Source organism: Arvicanthis niloticus, chromosome 25 (assembly GCF_011762505.2).
Source record: "Arvicanthis niloticus isolate mArvNil1 chromosome 25, mArvNil1.pat.X, whole genome shotgun sequence".
Taxonomy (NCBI): domain Eukaryota; kingdom Metazoa; phylum Chordata; class Mammalia; order Rodentia; family Muridae; genus Arvicanthis; species Arvicanthis niloticus.
The window spans coordinates 41324722-41347847 of record NC_133433.1 but is presented as its reverse complement, the minus strand read 5'-3'; the positions used below and the strand labels follow the sequence as shown (position 1 = coordinate 41347847).

Below are 23126 nucleotides of genomic sequence, written 5' to 3'. Positions count from 1 at the left end.
CTGCCTGTTAAAATAAAACTTTTCTCTCAAAATACAGTTAGAGCATAACTATTCCAATTTATGTCAGTAAGGTGCAAGATAGACCTAATACCCAGTCCATCATTTTGTTGACTAAGGAGAACCTGTCATCTTTCCTAAATAAAAGACTTAGTTCTGAACCTAGCTTTTTTTCTTGGCTTTAGAATGAATGTCAGCTGAAAACCATCCTCTCAAATTTACCTCCTTCAGTTTCTGTCCCACACTTTGTCACCATATTTGCTCCCTTGAGTATTTTGTTACTCCTTCTAAGAAGGACCAATGCACCCACACTTGGTCTTCCTTCTTCATGAGCTTCATGTGATCTGTTAGTTGAATCTTGGCTATTTCAAGCTTTTGGGCTAATATCCACATATCAGTGAGTAAATACCATGTGTGGGTATTTTTTTTTTTTTTTTTTTGTGATTGGGTTACCTCACTCAGAATGATATTTTCTAGTTCCATCCATTTACCTAAGAATTTCTCAAATTCCTTGTTTTTAATAGCTGAGTAATACTCCATTATGTACATGTACCACATTTTTTTTTTGTATCCATTCCTCTGTTGAAGGACATCAGGGTTCTTTCCAGCTTCTGGCTATTATAAATAAGGCTCCTATGAACATAGTGGAGCATATGTGCTTGTTATATGTTGAAGCATCTTCTGGATATATGCCCAGGAATGGTATAGCTGGGTCCTCAGGTAGTGTTATATCTAATTTTCTGAGGAACTGCCAGACTGATTTCCAGAGTGGTTGTACCAGCTTGCAATCCCACCAACAATGGAGAAGTGTTCCTTTTTCTCCACATCCTTGCCAGCATCTACTATCACCTGAGTTTTTGATCTTAGCCATTCTGACTGGTGTGAGGTGAAAACTGCTCTTAGAGACTAAACCAGTGCTGGCTCCAGCAGGCTCCAGCAGTCCCCAGCAAATGTGTGGTTTCTCAGATCCAAGGCTAGACTGAGCTGGTAATCCAATTTCCCAGATCAGGCCATGAGCATAAACAGCAAGCTTGCTGAGAACTCCTATCATAGTACTTTGATCCGGGCGTTCCAATTGGTCAGCGTTCGCATGCCTGTGTTTTGATGCGTTGCTTGGCAACAGTTGGATTGGACTTCAGTTGACAGGAGTACCTGTGCTGTCTGGACTCTATCCTACTGAGCTTGCTTTGTGGGTGTTTTGTCGTGGTGGTGGTGGTGACAAAGCTCACTTGGCTTCCTTTTGTGTTGGTTGAGCGTGGCCAAAAACCAAGGGGGAGGGGCAGGGGGAGGGTGACTTGGGGTGGGTGGGTGGGGGAGCTCCACCATGAAGAAGTTCTTTGGCAACTGGAATCCAAGGCGTTCTTCCTCTGGCCCCTCCACCAGCCAGAGGGAGTCCTTCCTGGGCCCTGATGGGCAGTGCTGGGATGCTATTGTCCCCCACTCCTTCAAAAAGCTCAAAAGCTACAAAGCTTTTGGAAAGATCCACAAGGCTGCGAGCCGGGGTGCTGTTCCCACGATTCTGAGCAGACTCATGCTTGGAAAAAATGAGGTCAATGACCGAGACAGGAATGGCAGGTAACTGGGACTGGGAGTCAGGGCCAAGGCAGAGGTTGGGAGTCGAGTGGAGAAAGATGTGTCAGCTTTCCTAAGTAGCCCAGAAAACTAGGGAGGAGGGAACTGCCAATGCCTTCAGTTCTGGTGACTAGTATGTTGACCTTTGTCATTAAGATGTCTTGGGAATCAAAGTGCTGATCTCTGAGTTTGGCAGTTATTCTACTGTTCCATGAATGCGGGGTGGGGGTGGGGGCGCTGCTGACCTAGAACCGTTCACCACTCAACTCCCTTGATTCTTGAATTTCTTTATGTTTTGATAACCAGCCTTCCTTTTTTATGTGATTGCCTGATGTACCTGTTTCTCTCCCAGGCTCTATAGTAGGTTGATATGTTCATGTCATTAAATTTCATTCCTTTAGTGCCCCAAAATAACTCTCACTTAATGGTAATAATCACGCTTTCAGTTTGGCATCTGAGTTCACCTACGGGAAGTATACAGAGAATCACGTATACGGGAAGTATACGTGAACTCCTGCTATGCTAACATTAATCTCTGGAGTCATTTTCAAAGGCTGTCTCTAGCTGATATCCAGGCTTCTGGAAACTATGGTCTTATCATGCAGCCCAGGGCAGAAATTCAGGACCACATGGTTTATCTTTTGGAAGGCTTAGCTCTCCTCGGCCAGCAGAGAGCCACACATGCTGCGTCCCCTTCACTCCTTGACATCTCTTTGTGTTTTTCATCATCTGCAAACTGTACAGTAGCTTTGGTTTTCCCTCAGCTCTTTTGTGTAGTGTGTTGTTACCTTCATTTTTTCAAGCTGTACAATCCAAGGAATTCATATCCAATATGTCATCCTTGTTAGATGGCACGTTTATTTTTTCTTTATCTGTGAATTCTGCCATGAACACGTGGAGGAGTATTATTATACATTTATTGGTAATAAAATATTTCCTGTGACATGCAAGTTTATGACTATTTTTCAGATAATCATTTTACACTGTTTGTAGTGTATATTATTGTGTACTATTGTACTGTAAATAATCTAAAAGCAGTTAATGCCTTTAGAAGTAAAGAATAGATCTTAATGCAATCATAATATTATATACTTACAGGTTTGTTACATATAAATAATTAGACATCATCATTTTAGTTGAAATTTTCTGAAAATAAGACATTGAATATGTTTATCTCAAATACAGGTTTTCTTTCCATTTATACAAGTTTTCCTTCAAGAGGTATAATGACTGCAGTCATAATATCAAAAAGGAAAAATGACTTCAAACTGCATATCTGTCTTAAATATGCTCACTACTTTTGTCAACCTTCAAAAGAAAGTTTTTTTTAAAGCTGAGATACACGAATCATATGTAGTGCTTCCTCCTAGAACAGGAGGAAGACAAAAGCTTAGGTTAGGTATGTTGAAGGAAAATCAGAGATATTCACAGAAAAAGCAAAAGTGGCTTCCTGAAATCAGGAGATTATAAACATAGGCACAAGAGCATAAGTATGAGCTTTATAAAGTCATGTGCATTTGCATGTTGGAAATTTTTGGACAGGATGATCATTTACCTCTCATTATGCTTGGTAAACACCAAATGGTTATATACGTCCATATATGAATACCAGCAGTTTGAAAATCCAATTGGCATACTCTGTGACAACTTCATTCTTTCTTAGAGAGTCTGCATAATGCTCTCTATATTTTTCACTGGCCATTGTCTTATTTATATCTGTGGTACATTTTGTATTTTATCTTGAACATCAGGTATGCATCACAAAACTAAGGGTTATTTTACTATTTCCATGGCTTCATTTCTGTTAGATCAAACACCCTGACAAAGCAACATACTGGAGAAAAGGGGGTATTTGGCTTACAGTTCTAGGTTATAGTTCATCATAGTGGGGAAATCAGAGTCAGAATCTGGTCACACCACATCCACAGACAAGAAAGGAATGAAACAAAAGCAAACTTCTCATAGTTAGCTCTCATTACTCAGCCTGTGAAACATTGGTACTTGTAGTGTGTCCTTCTACAGTTAACAAGAAAATACCCTATAGACATCCCCACAGCAAACCTGATGTACAGAATTCCTCATTTAAGGCTCTGGTTCTAGGTGATTTTAAGCTGTAGCAAGTTGTCATTTAAGACAATTTAACATAGCTTCCTGGGTGTTGAAATACATGTTTGTCTCAATAAATGAAATAATGAATGACCCATATTGTAACTATTTAAATGAAAAACTTTCCATAACTGTGGGCCTTGATGTGAAGACAAAAAAATAGAGACTTAAAGATTAGCTAAAATTATTAATCCAGAACATACATAGGCACACCTGCACACACACACACACACACACACACCTGTGCACACACATACACACACCTGCACACACACCCGCACACATCTGCACACACCTGCACACACACACACACACACACACACAAATACACATATACACACACATACACACACATGCACACACACACATGCACATGCACAAGCACACACACCTACACACATTAACACAAAAAGACAAACACTCCCCACATACATACATGCACACACACACTGTACACATGCACACACATACACCATACACACACTCACAAACACACACACATGAAAATGACAGAAGTCTAGAAAATAATACTATTGGACATACAAATGCAAATGTAGAGGTTTTGCACTTCATGGACCCATTTGTTGAGGCAATTTTCTCACGTTAGGGGAAGAAAATGATTATTGACAGTATTTTACTGTTTACCTCCTAAAGCTTGCTGATAAAATAACTATAATTTCAATTTCACGCATTTCTTGATTTATGAGTTGTGAGTTATAATTAATAAAATCATTAATTAAAATTATCAGAATCCTCAAAATTACTAAGTATAAAACACTCAACTCCCCAACTTTATTTTATTTATTCTTTTTACACAGTAGTTCACCAAATATACATTGATTCTCTATTATGTAGGTATCACATTTATTCTATGACCTGTAAATGCCACTCACTCTGTCCGGATTTTCTGCCCTGTGTAGAAAGTTTAGAGAAATAGGCCTCAAGTCTAACTGAACCTCTACCTCTCTCCTTTCAGTTAACAATATTTCTGAAATTAGGAAATTATAAAGAGTAGCTATTTTGAAGCATTATAGCAATATCAAAATCTATTCATTAATCATTGAAACCTCTCATTTCTGCACACTGTATACATTTAAGTAATGAATAAATGATCCATACTTTCTCATTTGAGTCCTGGTTTTTCTTTAGCTAGAGATTTATAAGTCAAAAGTTATTTTTCAGGTACAATTTGCTATTGCACCTTGTGCAGAAATATATGTGCCATGTTTTTAACACTGCAAGTAAAATAAAAAAAATCTCTGAACTGGTTGCCCTAAGTTAATGCATTGTGTACTAAGAGCTGATATATATTGTCTCTACAACAAAAGAAAATGAATTACATGCTAATAATGTTTACCACTAGATGAATAATCGTGTGGTTTTGACTTTGTTTTGTAAAAAATATTTTTATTGGCTATTTTGTTTATTTATATTTCAGATGCCATCCCCTTTCCCCTTTTTCCCCTCCCTAGAACACCCCTACCCCATGCCCCCTCCTCCTTTTTGCTTTTATACCATTTTAATTACATGCAAGTATTAAGGTCAGTTCTATGTTGAGGAACTAGCAATAAAATAGATGCAAATAGTCAAGGAACAAGCAAGACAATAAACACAAATAGTCAAATAATAAGCAAGGCAATATACAAAGTTCTGTGAAGAATTCTGTGATCACTGTTTTTAAGCATTTATCTGGATGACCAAAATATCTGAGCCTACTTTCCTGTATTAGCCCAAAGTCATTCTCATGTCTGAATCCTACTTTCTTGTTCTAGCCTAAAATTTAGATTCCTGCCTAAAATTATTTCTTTGTTCTAGCCTAATATTTAGATTCCTGCCTGAAAGTACTTCTTTGTTCTAGCCTAATGTCAGATTCCTGCCTGAAGCACACTTCCTTGTCCTTGACCAAAGTCATATTCCTGCCAAGCAGCCCATTTCTTTGTCCTTGGCCCATGTCAGATTCTTGCTAAGCAGTCCTGAAAGCTCTCCACCTCTCCTCCTTTTTTATTTGGTAAACAAGACAGAGCCTGTCTTAGGTCATTTTGAAAAGAATTCCTTCCTTACCCATCATGCAGTATGCATTCTCCAAAGCAATGCACTTCTGTCTTACATTGGTAAGGCTTCTGTGCAGACTCTTACCCGTCCTTGGCTTGCCAGGCCTGTTAATTTAATAACTCTATCTAGGGGTCCATTTTCAGTTTCAAGCCATGTACTTTGGCTGCCAACATGTTGTTACAGACAAGCTTTATCACAATGGGCAGAAATAAAAGTATTCCTGGGACAAAAAGGGCTAGCATGATCAAGCTATATATGCCATTCTTGAAGACTGACCAAAATAGAAATACTGACCTCAGGCAGTTTCATCAGCAGTATCTGCTGCATCAACACTCAGCAGAGCAGCATTCTTTAAACTCATAAGCTCACTATGCAAAATTCAAACATCCAGAGAGGTGTTAGAATTATGCTAAATACACTGCAAGTGTCTTTAAACTTTTTCCTAATTATAATGACTACTATTGTAAATTTTAGAACTAACATGATCCAATGGTATTTGGCATGACACTTGAGATGGCTCCATACTCTTAATCTCTGAACCTCCTTCCAGTAATTTGAATAGGATAAATGCATCAATTTGTTCTTCCAAATGCCTATCTAAATCCTCTTGTCTATTCAACACATTAGTAACATTTTTTTTGCTAAATGATTAACAAAAGTAGCTGTCTTAATTTCTTGTGTCACAGCAATTGCAGAAGCAGTGGTGCTAGCAATTAATGTAATTAAAGCTGTTATACCAGCAATAATGAAGCCCAATACCCTCCTGCTTCTGCTTAAGGCCTGACTCACTTTTTCTAGTGCTTGCAAGCTTTTTTCAGAAGATCAAAGTTCTGTGATACTCAGGGCAATAAAACAAAAGCTGGTTGATAGACCTTCGTAACTGACATGCTGGATTTCAACATGCTAACACAATTAGAAAGTATACAATCAATGCAACTTACATTAAATACTGTAGAAGAAACAAAAGTATTTTTAGCTTGACAATTAAAAGAGCCTTAACACATGTGCTAACACCTGTTTGAAATCCAGATCTTGTCCCAAACTTATCTCTTGCTAATATAATATTATAGAGAACTGCAGCTAACTTCCAAATATGTCTCTGAAAATGTCCAGATCCAGCCTTCCCAATGAATACTGTTATTTCCAATATTGGATTGACTTCTAGACCAGTAGTACGTGAATCAGTGCGAATAACTGGTCACATTTAAGAAAAATACAATTCTCTTTTTAATTCTCTGTTCCATGAGGGCTAAAAACTTAAGGCCAGTCAACTTTTCCCATCAGGAGTATAGGTAATCAAAGGTGAGTCAGAAACATATGTCCAATGCAGCTCCCCAGTCACCATTGTCACAGCACTCAGCAAGCCCACAGGTCAGCATCATTCTTTGTCTGGACATCAGCATGTCTCACCCATCACTCTGGCCACCACCCTGCTCCTTCAGCTTCCTGCAGAAAAAACACAAACATGCCCTCTTCCCCATATTAAATACCTGATCGAGATCATGCCATATGCCAGTAAGTGAATCCTTCCCTTTCAACTATGCATAAGTATGCCTAGTTGTAGGGTGCCATAGACACTCAGCAGATAGTTCCTTGGCATCCAATTTTTTAAAAAAAATATTTTAAAATAAAAAGAACATGATTTAAATAAATTTTTGGTATATGGGGATATATGTCCCCCTTTTTCTTTTATGAAGATACTGTTTTAAAGGTTCTTGGGCCCCTTCCACAGTCTTTGTCCTTGACAATTATAAGGTATTCCAGTAGTATGGGTAACCTTAATTTCTGCCAAAAGTCTCAATTGCTGTAGTTCGATAACCAGATCCATTATCAGGTTTTTTTTTTTTTTTTTACTTTTGTTTTGTTTTGTTTTATTTTTTTATCATTGGAGACTATTTATCTACATTTCAGATCTTATCCCCATTCGCCCCACCCCAGAAACTCCTTATACAGTTCTCCTTCCTCCTATTTTTATGAGGGTGTTTCCCCTCCCATCCACACACTCCCACCTCCACACCCTCAAATTCCCCCTCACTGGAGAATCCAGCTTTCAAGAGACCAAGGACCTCCTCTCCCACTGATGCCCAACAAGGCCATCCTCCACTATATATACAGCTGGAGCCATGGGTGCTCCATGTGTGTTCCCGTGCTAGCTGTTTAGACCCTGGGAGCCCTGGTTGGTTGGTATTGTCACTCTCCCCATGGGGCTGCAAGCCCCTTCAACTTCTTCAGTCTTCTCTCTAACTCCTCCATTGGGTCCATGGTAATCAGTTCAATGGTTATATACTAGCATCTGCCTTTGTATATGTCAGGCTCTGGCAGAGCCTCTCAGGAGACAGGTATATCAGGCTCCTGCCAGCATGCACTTCCTGACATCAACAACAGTGTTTGCATTTGTTGATTGCACCTGGGATGGATTTCCAGGTGGGGCACTATCTGGATGGCCCCACTTCCAGTTTCTGCTCCACACATTATCTCCATATTTACTCCATCACACACTCCCACCTCCACACCCTCAAATGAGTATTTTGTCACTCCTCCTAAGAAGGACAGAAGCACCCACACTTTGTTATTTCTTCTTCATGAGCTTCATGTGGTCTGTGAGTTATGTCTTGGGTATTGTGAGCTTTTGGGATAATAACCCACTTATCAGTAGGTGCATACCATTATTGTTCTTTTGTGACTGGGTTACCTCACTGTTATAATTAAGGTTGCTATGATTACAGTGAAGCATGTGTCCTTGTTATATGTTGGAGCATCATTTGGGTATACACACAGGAGGGTTATAGATGGGTTCTCAGGTAGTACTATGTACAGTTTTCTGAGGAACCACCAGATTGATTACCAGAGTGGTTGTACCATCTTGCAATCCTACCAGCAAGGGAGAAGTGTTTCTCTTTCTCCACATCCTCACCAGCATCTGCTGTCACCTGAGTTTTTTTATTTTAACCATTCTGACTGGTGTGAGGTAGAACCTCAGGGTCATTTTGATTTGCATTTCCCTGATTACTAAGGATGTAGAGCATTTCCTTAGGTGCTTCTTGGCCATTCAATATTCCTCCGTTGATAATTCTCTGTTGAGCTTTGTATTCCATTTTAAAATAGGATTATTTGATTGTCTGGATTCTAATTTCTTGAGATTTTTGTCTATTTTGGATATTAGCCCTCTATCAGATGTAGCATTGGTAATGATCTTTTCCCAATCTGTTGGTTGCTGTTTTCTCCTATTGACATTGTCCTTTGCCTTACAGAAGCTTTGCAATTTTATGAGGTCCCATTTGTCAATTCTTGATCTTAGAGCATAAGCCATTGGTGTCATGTTCTGGAACTTTTCCCCTGGGCCCATGTGTTTGAGGCGCTTCCCCACTTTCTCTTGTGTTAGTTTCATTGTGTCTGGTTTTATGTGAAAGTTCTTGATCTACTTGGACTAGAGCTTCATACAAGGAGAGAAGAATGGATCAATTTGCATTTTTCTACAAGCAGAACTCTAGTTCAACCTGCACCACTTGTTGAAAATGATGTCTTTTTTTTCCGCTGGATGGTTTTAGCTCCTTTGTCAAAGATCAAATGACCATAGTAGGTGAGCGGGTTCATTTCAGGCTCTACAGTTCTATTCCATTGATCTTCCTGCCTGTCTCTGTACCCATACCATGCAGTTTTTATCACTACTGCTCTGTAGTACAGATTGAGGTCAGGAATGGTGATTCCCCCAGAAGTTCTTTTATTATTGAGAATAGTTTTTGCTATTTTGTTTCTTTTGTTATTCCAAATAAATTTGAGACTTGCTCCTTCTAACTCTATAAAGAATTTAGTTGGAATTTTGAGGTGGATTGCCTTGAATTTGTAGGTTGCTCTCAGCAAGATGACCATTTTTTACTATATTAATCCTGCCAATCCATGCGCATGGGAGATCTTTCCATCTTCTGAGATCTTCATTTTTTTTCTTCAGAGACTTGAAGTTCTTGTCATACAGATCTGTTACTTTCTTGGTTAGATTCACACCAAGGTATTTTATATTATTTGTGACTATTGTGAAGGGTTTCATTTTACTAATTTCTTTCTCAGCCTGATATTCTTTAAATAGAGGAAGGCTACTGATTTGTTTGAGTTGATTTTATAACCAGCCACTTTGCTGAAGTTGTTGATCATGTTTAGGAGTTCTCTGGTGGATGCTTAGGGGTCACTTAAGTGTAATATCATATCATCTGCAAATAGTGATATTTTGACCTCTTCCTTTCCAATTTGTATCCCTTTGATCACCGTTTGTTTTCTAATTGCTCCAGGTAGGATATCAAGTACTATATTGAATAGGTAGGGAGTGAGTGGGCAGCTCTGTCTAGTGTGTGATTTTAGTGGGATTGCTTCATGTTTCTCTCCATTTAGTTTGATGTTGGCTACTGGTTTGCTGTATATTGCATTTACTATGTTTAGGTATGGGCTTTGATTTCCTGTTCTTTCCAAGACTTTTACTATGAAGGGGTGTTGAATTTTGTCAAATGCTTTCTCAGCATCTAATGAGGTGATCATGCAGTTTTTTTCTTTGAGTTTTTTTATATAGTGGATTATGTTGACAGATTTCTGAATATTGAATATCTAATATTGAACCATCCCTGGATTCTTGCCTACTTGATCATGGTGGATGATAGTTTGATGTGTTCTTGGATTCAGTTTGGGAGAATTTTATTGAGTATTTTTGCATCAATATTCATAAGGGAGCTAGGTCTAAAGTTCTCTTTCATTGTTGGGTCTTTGTGTGGTTTAGGCATGAGTGTAATTGTGGCTGCATAGAACAAATTGGGTAGTGTTTCTTCTGTTTCTATTTTATAGAATAGTTTATAGAGAATTGGTTTTAGGTCTTCGAAGGTCTGATAGAATTCTGCACTAAAACCATCTAGTCCTGGCCTTTTTTTTTTTTTTTTGGTAGGGGGACTTTTAATGACTGCTGTTATTGCTTTAGGTGTTGTAGGACTATTTAGATGGTTTATCTGATCCTGACTTAAGTTTGGTACCTGGTGTCTGTCTAGGAAATTGTCCATTTCATTCAGATTTTACAGTTTTGTTGAGTATAGCTTTTTGGAGTAGGATCTGATGATTTTTTTGAATTTCCTCAGTTTCTGTTGTTATGTCTCTTTTTTAATTTCTGATTTTATTAATCTGGATACTGTCTCTGTGCCCTTTGGTTAGTCTAGCTAAGGGTTCATCTTCCTGGTTGATTTTCTCAAAGAACCAGCTCCTGGTCTTTGTTGATTCTTTAGATAATTCTTTTTGTTTCTACTTGGATCATTTCAGTCCTGAGTTTGATTCTTTCCTGCCTTCTCCTCCTCTTGGGTGTTTTTGCTTCTTTTTGGTTTAGAGCTTTCAGGTGTGTTGTCAAGCTGCTAGTGTATGCTCTCTTCAGTTTCTTTTTTAGGCACTTAGAGCTGTGAGTTTTCCTCTTAGCACTGCTTTCATTGTGTCCCACAAGTTTTGGTACGATGTGTCTTCATTTTCATTAAATTCTAAAAAGTCTTTAATTTCTTTCTTTATTTCTTCCAAGAGCAAATTATCATTAAGTTTAGCATTGTTCATTTTCCAGGTATATGTGGGCTTTCCGTTGATTTTATCATTATTCAAGACCAGCCTTAGTCTGTGGTGATGTGATAGAATGCATGGGATTATTTTAATCTTCTTGTATCTGTTGAGGCCTGTTTTGTGACCAATTATATGGTCAATTTTTAGAGAAGTTACCATAAAGTTCTGAGAAGAAGGTATATTCTTTATTTTTTTGGATGAAATGTTCTATAAATATCTGCTAAATCCATTTGAATCTTAACTTCTGTTAATTTTACTGTGTCTCTGTTTAGTTTCTGTTTCTATGATCTGTGCATTGTTGAGTGTAGGGTATTGAAGTCTCCCACTATTATTGTGTGAGATACAATGTGTACTTTGAGCTTTAGTAAAGATTCTTTTATGAATGTGGGTACCCTTGCATTTGGAGCATAGATGTTCAGAATTGAGATTTCATCTTGGTTGATCTTTTCTTTGATGAGTATGAAGTGTCCATCCTTATATTTCTTGATAACTTTTGTTAGAAAGTTGATTTTATTCCATATTAGAATGGCTACTCAAGCATGTTTCTTGGGACCATTTGCTCAGAAAATTGTTTTCCAGCCTTTTATTCTGAGGTAGTATCTGTTTTTGTTACTCAGGCGCATGTTCTGTATGAAGCAATATGTTGGGTACCACTGACACATCCAGTCCATTAGTCTATATCTTTTTATTGGGGAACTGAGTCTATTGCCATTAAAGGATACTAAGAAAAATTGATTGTTACTTGCTGTTTTGTTGTTGTTGTTGTTAGTAGAGGTAAGGTTATGTTTGTGTGGCTATTTCTGTTGGGTTTGTTGGAAGAACATTACATTTTTGCTTGTTCTAGGGTATAATTTCCCTCCTTGTTTTGGAAGTTTCCCTCTATTATCCTTTGTAGGAATGGATTTATGAGAAGATATTGTGTAAATTTAGTTTTGTCATGGAATATCTTGGTGTCTCCATCTATGGTAATTGAGAGTTTTGCTGGGTACAGTAGTCTGGGCTGGCATTTGTGTTCTCTTATGGTCTGTATGACATCTGTCCAGGATCTTCTGGCTTTTATAGACTCTGGTGAGAAGTCTGGTGTAATTCTGACAGGTCTGCCTTAATTGGTTACTTGACCTTTTTCCCTTACTGCTTTTACTATTCTTTCTTTGTTTTGTGCATTTGGTGTTTTGATTATTATGTGACAGGAGGAATTTCTTTTCTGGTCTAGTCTATTTAGAGTTCTGTAGGCTTCTTTCTTGTTCATTGGCATCTCTTTCTTTAGGTTAGGGAAGTTTTCTTCTATAATTTTGTTGAAGATATTTACTGGCCCTTTTAGTTGCAAATCTTAGCTCTCTCCTATACGTATTATCTTTAGGTTTGGTCTTCTCATTGTGTCCTGGATTTCCCAGATGTTTGGGGTTAGGAGGTTTTTGCATTTTGTATTTTTTTAATCATTGTGTCAAGGTTTTTTATGGTATCCTCTGCACCTGCAATTCTGTCTCTTATCTCTTGTATTCTGTTGGTGATGCTTATATCCATGACGCCTGATCTCTTTCCTAGGTTTTCTATCTCCTGGGTAGTCTCCCTTTGTGATTTCTTTATTGTTTCTACTTGCATTTGTATGTCCTAGATGGTTTTGTTCAATGCCTTCACCTGTTTGGTTGTGGTTTTTTGTAATTCTTTAAGGGAGTTTTGTGTTTCTTCTTTAAGGGCTTCTTCCTGTTTACATGTGTTCTCCTTTATTTCTTTGAGAGAGTTATTTAGGTCCTTCTTAAAGTCCTGTATCATCATCATGAGAAGTTATTTTGTATCTGAATCTTGCTTTTCCAGTGTCATGGGGTATTCAGGACCTGTTATGGTGGGGGAACTAGGTTCTGATGATTCCAAGTAACCTTGGTTTTCATTGCTTATGTTCTTGCACTTGCCTTTTGCCAGCTGGTTATCTCCAGTGCTACCTTCACTCACTGTCTCTGACTGGAGAAGTCTGTCCTGTTATCAGGTTTGTGTCAGAACTCCTCAGAGTCCCCTGTTTCTGTGATTCTCTGATTCTGAGATCCTAGGATTCCTGGGAGTCAGGTTGCTTCTGGGATCCTAAAATCCTGGTAGGCCCAGGCTTCTGAGATCCTGTGGTCCTATTATTCTATGTTCCTGAGTGTGTTTGAGCTCCAGTGAGTCCAGCCTCCTCTTGGTTTTGTGGGATGTGGGTTGAGAGCTGGTGCCCTATGACCTCTCTGGGCACTGGTACAGACCAGAAGGGTCCCATGCCACTGGCCATATTGGAGTCCCTGGGTCCCAGCAGGTCCCAATTCCTCCCTGTGGGTGTGTCGTGGCCTACTCACCCAAGATCCTGGGCCTGTTAGAGCTCCTGTGAGTCCAGCCTCCTCTGAGTTTTGGGGGGATATGATGCAGAGCTGGCACCCTGTGACTGCGCTGGGCACAGGTGCATACCGGGACGGTCGTAAAAATTGTTAAAATGTCTTCATTTTCACAGAACGATGCTACACTATGCCTGTGCACATGGCCATCCCGTGGTAGCTTCCCTCCTAATACAGTGGAATTGTGACATTGATCTCCGTGACAGTGACAACTGCACAGCACTAATTAAGGTAGACATCACCCAACAGTTTCAGTGTGACATGGATTTGATGGGAATTCTGGGAATAAAAATGATCACAGCTAAATGCAAATGGTTAGTAAAATCCGTGAAATTTTTGTATTTCTCATCTTTGCTATTTATTTCTTGATGTAATACCCATAGGCTGCACAGTATGGGCATGAAGGATGTGCACTCATTTTACTAGATCATGGTGCTGATCCAAATGCCAAGGACAACCATGGGAACACGGCTCTGCACTATGCTGTTTGGCAAAACAAAACTTCATTGGTAAACATACTGCTGGAACACCATGCTGACATCTGTATAAGGAACGAGGTACAGACCACACAACTTTGATTTACAGATTATTTTCAATGCGTGTGCTTTAAATGATTTATTTGCATTGTGAAAACAATGACAGGACATATAAAAGTATATTATTTGGGAAGATTATGTTGTGTAATTTAGAACTATCTTAGAAATGGGATCTTATTTTAATAGTTAGAGGTTGCTTTTTAAACAACTTTCAGCCCTTAAGGAATCCCATTCCCTTTGCATATCTGTAAGCTTCATGAAGTTACTTATAGGAGCGGGTGCAAGGCTTATGATTATTGCAAAGAAAAATATCTTCTTGTTCAGCATTGTTCATTGAACTTGTTAGCAGCTCAGTTCCTATCTCCTTGTTTGTCTGCCTGTCTGCCTGTCTGCCTGTCTGCCTGTCTGCCTGTCTGCCTGTCTGCCTGTCTGCCTGTCTGCCTGTCTGCCTGTCTGCCTGTCTGCCTGTCTGCCTGTCTGCCTGTCTGCCTGTCTGCCTGTCTGCCTGTCTGACTGTCTGCCAGTTTGCCTGTCTGACAGTCTGACTGTCTCTCTGTGTATCCCTGGCTTTCTGATACTGTGTCTCTGCTTCCCAAATGCTGGGACTAAAGTCATGCATTCTACATGCAGTCAGTTAGTGGGTTTCATTGTTCTAAAATGAGCACATAGACAATTATCAGACTTTGTATTGATTAACAGTTTCATTGTAATATCTGATTTATATTTTGCTTAGAAATAACCTTAAGTAGTAACTAAAAAAAATGGCCTAAAATTTTTTTTAAGTAAGTATGCATTAGAGACATTAAGAGTTCTTAAAGATAAGAGATTCATTGTCCAGTAGGTAGAAAAATTGTACAGATCCATTGTTCATAAGTTATCAGAGTACATTTGATGCCTGTATCATTTAGTTCACAACTTATGTCTCAGTGAGCCATTTGCATGTCTGCCATGGGTTCCTAATACCATAAGTAGAAACTAAAGAGTTGCTTCCATAGCCTGATGGGAATGCAGTTGTTTCTGTAATGCTTTCATGAAGTTCTGTATGTTTGCCACAAAATCACCATGTAGGGAGGATTATGCATGTCATGATATTTCTTCCATACTGGTCTTATTGTGCTCAGGATTATAACATTTTTCTAACAGATGAACATGGTGCTCACATGAGGCATGGTATTCTGGTAAACTAAATATAGTTTGTAATATGAAGTATTAAACCCTCTCCCAGAGATGCAATTTAACTCATCACTCAAAGGAAATACTGGGAACCTTTCCACTATGGTTTAATTCTTGTAGTATTAGAGGTAAAAATGGGGGCTCCATCCTCAAGGAGCTTTGGTTTAGCAAGGAGCAATCACATGACTCACATACCATGGTAATTCCAGGGAAAAAGCCAAGCTCAGGTGACATTTTCACCCTCAAATGAGAGTCAGGAGGACAGGATTTGTAGGCAGCTCTCAGCGGGCAGGCAGAGGCTGTACAAAGAGAAGAGCAACAAGTATAAGAGCACTGTGGGGTAAGAAGGGCAAGACTGTGGCTCACTGACCCTCAGGAGAAGGTAGCTCCATTAACTCTTCCATGGGATTGTCCATTATTTTGAGAGATATCAAGTTCTCAGAGTTATCAACTATTGTTTTTCCATAGGATAATTTTACACCATATACTCTGGCTCGATTAAGAAACAACGAAAGCCTGGCAAAGTTTTTAGTAGACAGGAGGGACCAGATACTGAAAGCTGATGAACTGAAGAGGTAAAGTTGCTAATTTTTCTGACTTTGTAGTATTCTATAATGGGTACAATCAGTTGTGTCTGAGGCAATAAATTGGTATGAAGAACAAATCAATATATTATTTAGGATATCAATACATAGTTTTAATAGATAGAGAAGAAATTATCCAAATTAAAAAGTGTACATACAGATTCAGCATTAATTTTCAATATGAGCCAAAGATTTTCATTCATAATCTGATTCTATTTGTTGTTTATATTAGCTGAAGATTTGTATTTTTAATTTGTTATTGGATATTATATTTACATTTCAGATTTTATCCCCTTGCCCCATTCCCCCCACCACCCAGGAACCCCCATCACATCCCCCCTCTCCTGCTTCTATGAGGAAATGGCCCCACCTACCCACCAATTCCCACCCCCTCTCTCGAATCCCCCACCCACACTCGGTGTTCAGCCTTCATGGGACCAAGGAAATTCTTTCCCACCTATGGCTGACAAGGCCATCCTCCCCTAGATATACAGAAGGAGTCATATGGCCCTCCCTATGTGCTCCCAGTCTAGTGGTTTGGACCCTGGGGAGCTCTGGTTGGTTGGTTTTGTTGGTCTCCTCATGGGGCCACAAACACTTTTAGTCCCTTCAGTCTTCTCTCTAACTCCTCCGTTGGGAACCCCTTGAGCAGATCAATGGTTAGCTGTGAGCATCTGCATCTGAATATATCAGAATCTGTTAGACCTCTAAGGAGACAGCTATATCAGGCTCCTATCAGCATGCTTTCCCTGATATCCACATCAGTGTCTACCTTTAGTGACTGCACATGGGATAAATGTGCAGGTGGAGTGGTCTCCAGGCAGCCCCTCCTTCAGTTTCTGTCCCACACTTTGTGTCCATATTTGCTCCCTTGAGTATTTTGTTACTGCTTCTAAGTAGGACCAAGGCATCCACACTTGGTCTTCCTTCTTCATGAGCTTCATGTGTTCTGTGTGGTGAATCTGGCTATTTCAAGGTTTTTGGGCTAATATCCACTTATCAGAGAGCAAATACCATGTGTGTTCTTTTGTGATTGGGTTATCTCACTCAAGATGATATTTTCTAGTTCCATCCATTTACCTAAGAATTTCTCAAAGTCATTGTTTTTAATAGCTGAGTAATACTCCATTGTGTAAATGTACCACATTTTTTGTATCCATTCCTCTGTTGAAGGACATCTGGGTTCTTTTCAGCTTCTGGCTGTTATAAATACGGATGCTATAAACATAGTGGAGCTAATATCCTTGTTATATGTTGGAGCATCTTCTGGGTATATTCCCAGGAGTGGTATAGCTGGATCCTCAGGTAATATGTCCAATTTTCTGAGGAACCGCCAGACTGATTTCCAGAGTGGTTGTACCAGCTTAGAATCCCACCAACAGTGGAGGAGTGTTCCTGTTTCTCCACATCCTCTCCAGCATCTACTATCACCTGAGTTTTTGATCTTATCCATTCTGACTGGTGTGAGGTGGTATCTCAGGGTTGTTTTGATTTGCATTTCACTGATGACTAAGGATGTTGAACATTTCTTAAGGTGCTTCTTGGCCATTTGAATTTCCTCAGTTGAGAATTCTTTGTTTACCCCATTTTTTAAATAGGGTTATTTGGTTGTCTGGAGTCTAATTTCTTGAGTTCCTTGTATATATTGGATATTAGCCATCTATCGGATGTAGGATTGGTAATATGTTTTTCCCAATCTGTTGGTTGCTGTTTTGTCCTATTGACAATGTCCTTTGCCTTACAGAAACTTTGCGATTTTATGAAGTCCCATTTGTCAATTCTTAATCTTAGAGCATAAGCCATTGGTGCTCTGTTCAGGAACTTTTCCACTGTGCCTAGGTATTCGAAGGTCTTCCCACCTTCTATTCTATTAGTTTCAGTGTATCTGGTTTTATGTGAAGGTCCTTTATCCACTTGGACTTGAACTTTGTATAAGGGGATGAGAATGGATCAATTTGTATTCTTTTACATGCTGACCTCCAGTTGAAACGACACCATTTGTTGAAAATGCTGTCCTTTTTCCACTGGATGGTTTTAGCTCCTTTGTCAAAGATCAAGTGACCAAGTGGTGTATGGGTTCATTTCTGGATCTTCAGTTCTATTCCACTGATGTTTTTGCCTGTCTCTGTACCAATACCATGCAGTTTTATCACTATTGCTCTATAGTAGAGTTTGAAGTCAAGGATGGTGATTCCCTCAGAAGTTCTTTTATTGTTGAGAATAGTTTTTGCTGTCCTGGTTTATTTGTTATTCCAAATGAATTTGCAAATTGCTCTTTCTATCTCTATGAAGAATTGATTTGGAATTTTGATGGGGATTGCATTGAATCTGTAGATTGCTTTTGGCAAGATCGCCACTTTTACTAAATTAATCCTGCCAATCCTGGATGAGAGATCTTTCCATTTTCTGAGATCTTCTTCGATTTCATTCTTCAGAGACTTGAGGTTCTTTTCATACAGATCTTTCACTTGCTTGGTTAAATTCATTCCTAGATATTTTATATTATTTGTAACTGTTGTGAAGGGTATCATTTTTCTAATTTCTTTCTCAGCCTTTTTATCCCTGAGTAGAGGAAGGCTACTGATTTGTTTGAGTTGATTTTATATCCTAGCTGAAGATTTTTAATATCAGAATTCCTTTAAAGCATGTATTTGGAACTCTATACATTAGTATTTGATATTAAATAAACAGCATAAGAATTTTTTATCTAAACCTGTTATATTCATTTCCCTTTTAAATGCCATATTAAATGAAAGTACTTTTTTTCTCCTCAGTTTTCTGACTGTTTTCTTTAGTTTCTTCTTTTTTTAATGTTGGGTTGAAGGCAAATACCTAACATTCTCAACAGTCATAATCTTGACAATGGGGATAGCCTTAAGATTTTCATCAGCCTGAATAAGTACTTGGACAGCTCAGACAGGAATAAATAGAAAACAAAAGTTTATCTTTACACTTAATAAACACACACACACACACACACACACACACACACACACACACACATAACACACACACACTCAAGAACCCACTCACACAAAGAGAGAGGGTTGTGGGAGGGAGATTGAGAGAGATATCTTCTTGGTATTGTGCATATCTTCATTGTAAATGTGAAAACCATCAGATAAACATAGGGAAACATCAGCAGGACTATGCTTCTCTGTCACACTTTTTACTATATTGTACACAATGAAAGATTCTAGTGTTTGTTAATTTATATGGACCTGAAAAGCTAGGATCTATATGGAAAAGCAGGTTGTAATTGTCAAGTTTTTACAAGCCAGGGACTTCTCCCAGAATTAGCATAGGCAATTATTCTTTACATTTTGTATATTTTATCTTGGCAAAATTTTCAAGCCCAGCTTAAAAAAAAAATGATGGTTACCAATCCATTCATTTGAATAATTTTAGAAAAACTATCTGCACCTTTCAGGAACTCTGTTTTGTAAAAGTTGATCTTTGAGTATAATTATTTTAAAATATGGTTTTTAGACTGAAACTTGGCAACCTGAAGATAAAAGTACAACCAGAACCCCCAACAGAAGATTCAGAACAGCCTCAGGTGATGTTGGATGGTACAAGTTTGGTAAGTCAGTTGTACTCAGAATATTATTATTCTTTGTCAAGTAAGGTTGTATAGGAATACTTGAGGCACCATGAGAAACATCCCATGAGCAATAGCAGGCATATTCACTCTGCAGAGATACATACAAGCAAAACTCCAATGCATAGAAATGTAACAATGAATAAATTAACAATTTAAAAATGATACTTTTTAAAATTTAAATTTAGCTAATCAGATGTGTGTTGTCATAGGACTGCCCCATTGAGTATGGAATAGTGACAACTTGCAGGACTTGGTTCTCTCCTCATACTGTGTGTGTTCCAGGGAGTGTACTCCAGTTATCACGCTTGGTGTCAGCTACCTATACCCATGAAACTATCTTGTCTGTCTAAAATACATACACACGGACATACATACATGCAAACATACATATGTGCATACATATGCATGTATGCTGCTAGAGGGCTAATAACCCTAAAATTCTAATAACATTAAAATGGATGTTATCTATTATTTGTGAATCTCACACATATGGATAATTTTTTAAAGCATATATTCTTGACATCCAACATATCTTTGGGATCCCTTCCCAACTTCATGTCTCCTCTTTCATTTCCCCCATCTTTCTATTCCTCCTCATTTTTCTCCATGTTCTTATCCATTATTAAGTGTCTTTCTGACTCTGATTACTGCTGGTCATAAATTTTTGGATATGGGATCATTTCCTGAATGGTGATCAGTTGTCAAATTAAATATATATAACCTCATTGTAGAAAGTTTTGGTATGATGTACCTTCATTTCATGGGTGGGTAGGAAACACCCTTGAAGAAACAAGAGTAGATGGGAAGGGATAGGGAGATTCTGGGGTGAAAACCAGGAAACGGGATAACATGTGAAATGTAAATAAAGAATATATCTAATAAAAATAAATAAATGTGTTTTATTTATGGATAATATAACATGGCATATAGGAATTAAGCACATTAATAATTAATTAATTAATATATACATATATGTAATATATGTATATTATATATTATATAAAGACACTTCTGAACTAATTAGGAGTTTGGAAAATTAACTGTATATAACCTCATTGTAGAAATCAGTTTTCTTTTTGCACACCAGAAAGAATGAAATTACAAAAATTCCATTTGCAGTAGCATCAAATATAGTGTTTTTTCAGAAAATGGTAAGTTAATTCCAACAATGGAAATGATGCAAATGTTAAATTACTTAATAAAAAAGAAAATTAATTAGATTACATTTATGTCTTATCTTCAAATTTACTGTTCAAAATTTAATGAGGAAGAGACTCTAATAATGGCTTGTAGACCAGTAAGATACAATTGAGAGCCCAGAAAATTAAACCTGATTTTTGTCAGTTGGCGTTTGCAGAAGTACTAAGGCAATTTGTCAAAGCTGGGTAAGGTGCAAAGACCACACTTACATATTGTACATATATATACATGTACACACAAATATATATATATTTGTGTGTATATATATATATATGTATATGTATATATATATATGTATATGTATATATATATATATATATGTATGTATAATAGTTAAAGATTGAAAATATTTACCTCACACCATACATAAAATTTAGCTCATGGATGTAAATTCGAGAGCTAGAAGAGTGAAACTTGAAGTTGTGAAAGAAGAAAAATTTTTTATGATTTTGTGTCAGAAAGAGTCCCTAGATATGCCACTGAACCTTGATTTTAAAATGAATAGCCTAGTAGTGATTGAACTGGCAAGCTATGCTCACTGGTGTGATAGTGGCATAAATGACATGGATTTAATACTCACTCTGCAAGATGGAATCCGTTTCTGATATTGTTAACTAGGCCAAAACTTTCTGACTGGCATGTCATAAATATAGGGAAGACCTAATACTGTTATTTTTCAGTAAGATCATTGTACTAAATTGTCCCTTAAGTTCCCATCTTTATACCCATAGATTAGTGTATCTCTCAACCCTCATTGAAGGAATTTCTTTTTGCAGATGGTGATTAATACAGAGAACAGTAGCTGTTGAGTGTATTACAATCAATACCACTCATTTTCCTCCCAAGATTTTATGATTATTTAATAGAGGACAGAAGGATTGTAAGCAGTAGATAATAGACATCTGCAATAGAGTTTTTATTTTATTTCATTTTTATTTTTTATTGGATATTTTATTTTCATTTCTGATATGATCCCCTTTCCCCATCCCCACAGACCCAGGAACCCCCTATCCCATTCACCCTCTTCCTGCTTCTATGAGGATGTGCCCTCACCCACTCTTCCACTCCCACCTCCCCACCCATGAATTCCCTCACACTTGGGCATCCAGGCTTCACGGGACCAAGTACTTCCACTCCATGCCTGACAAAGCCATCCTCCCTTACATATATAGTTGGAGCCCTGGGTTCCTTTCTATGTGCTCCCAGCCTGATGATTTAGAACCTGGGATCTCTGGTTGATTGGTATTGTTGCTCCCCCATGGGGTAATAAACTCTTTCAGCTCCTTCAGTCTTCTCTCTCTCCTCCTTTGGGAACCCCAAGATCAGTTCAATGGTTAGCTGTGAGCATCTGCCTCTGTATATATTAGGCTCTGACAGACCTCTAAGAAGCTGTATCAGGCTTCTGTCAGCATGCACTTCCCGGCATCCTCATCAGTGTCTGTGTTTGGTGACTGCACAAGGGATGGATACCCAGATGGACCAGTCTCCGAAGGCCCTTCCTTCAGTTTCTGTCCCAAGCTTTGTCTCTATATTTGCTCCCATGAGTACTTTGTTTCTTCTTCTCAGAAGGACCAAAGCATCCACACTTTGGTCTTCCTTGTTCAATGGCTTCATATGGTCTGTGAGTTGTATCTTGGATATTGTGAGCTTTGAGGATAATATTCAATTATCAGTGAGTGCATATCATGTGTGTCCTTCTGTGATTGGGTTACCTCACTCAGGATGATATTTTCTAGTTTAATCCATTGGCCTCAGAATTTCTCAAATTCCTTGTTTTTAATAGCTGAAAATATTCCATTGTGTAAATGTATCATATTTTCTGCATCTGTCCCTCTGTTGAAATCATCTGGGTTCTTTCCAGTTTCTTGCTATTATAAATAAGGCTGCTATGAACATAGTGGAGCATATGACCTTGTTATATGTTGAAGCATCTTCTGGGTGTGCACCAAGGAGTAGTATAGCTGGGTGCTCAGGTAATGCTATGTCCAGTTTTCTGAGGACCCACCAGAGTGATTTCCAGAGTGGTTGTATGAGCTTGCAATCCCACCAACAATGGAGGACTGTTCCTGTTTCTCCACATCCTCGCCAGCATCTGCTATCACCTGAGTTTTTGATCTTAGCCATTCTAACTGGTGTAAGGTCAATCTCAGGTTTTTTTTTTTTTTTTTTTTTTTTGATTTTCGATGATGACTAAGGATATTGAACATTCCTTTAGGTGCTTCTCTGCCATTCAACTTTCCTTCCTTGAGAATTCTTTGTTTGCTTCTGTACCCCATTTTTAATGGGGTCATTTTTTCTCGAGTCTAATCTCTTGAGTTCTAATATCTACATATTGGATATTAGCTCTCTATTGGTTGTAGGATTAGTAATG

At 38.2% G+C, this 23126-nt stretch overlaps 1 protein-coding gene across 1 annotated transcript in view; it reads left to right on the top strand.

Annotated features, from left to right (window-relative positions):
• Positions 1-1321: 1321 nt before the first annotated feature.
• Positions 1322-23126, top strand: part of LOC143438431 (uncharacterized) — a 52150-nt gene continuing 30345 nt past the window's right edge. Inside the window, exons 1-5 of the mRNA XM_076923979.1 lie at positions 1322-1572; positions 13775-13976; positions 14042-14215; positions 15836-15942; positions 19441-19534. Of these exons, the coding sequence (XP_076780094.1) occupies positions 1322-1572; positions 13775-13976; positions 14042-14215; positions 15836-15942; positions 19441-19534 (828 nt within the window). The remainder of the gene's footprint in view (positions 1573-13774; positions 13977-14041; positions 14216-15835; positions 15943-19440; positions 19535-23126) is intronic.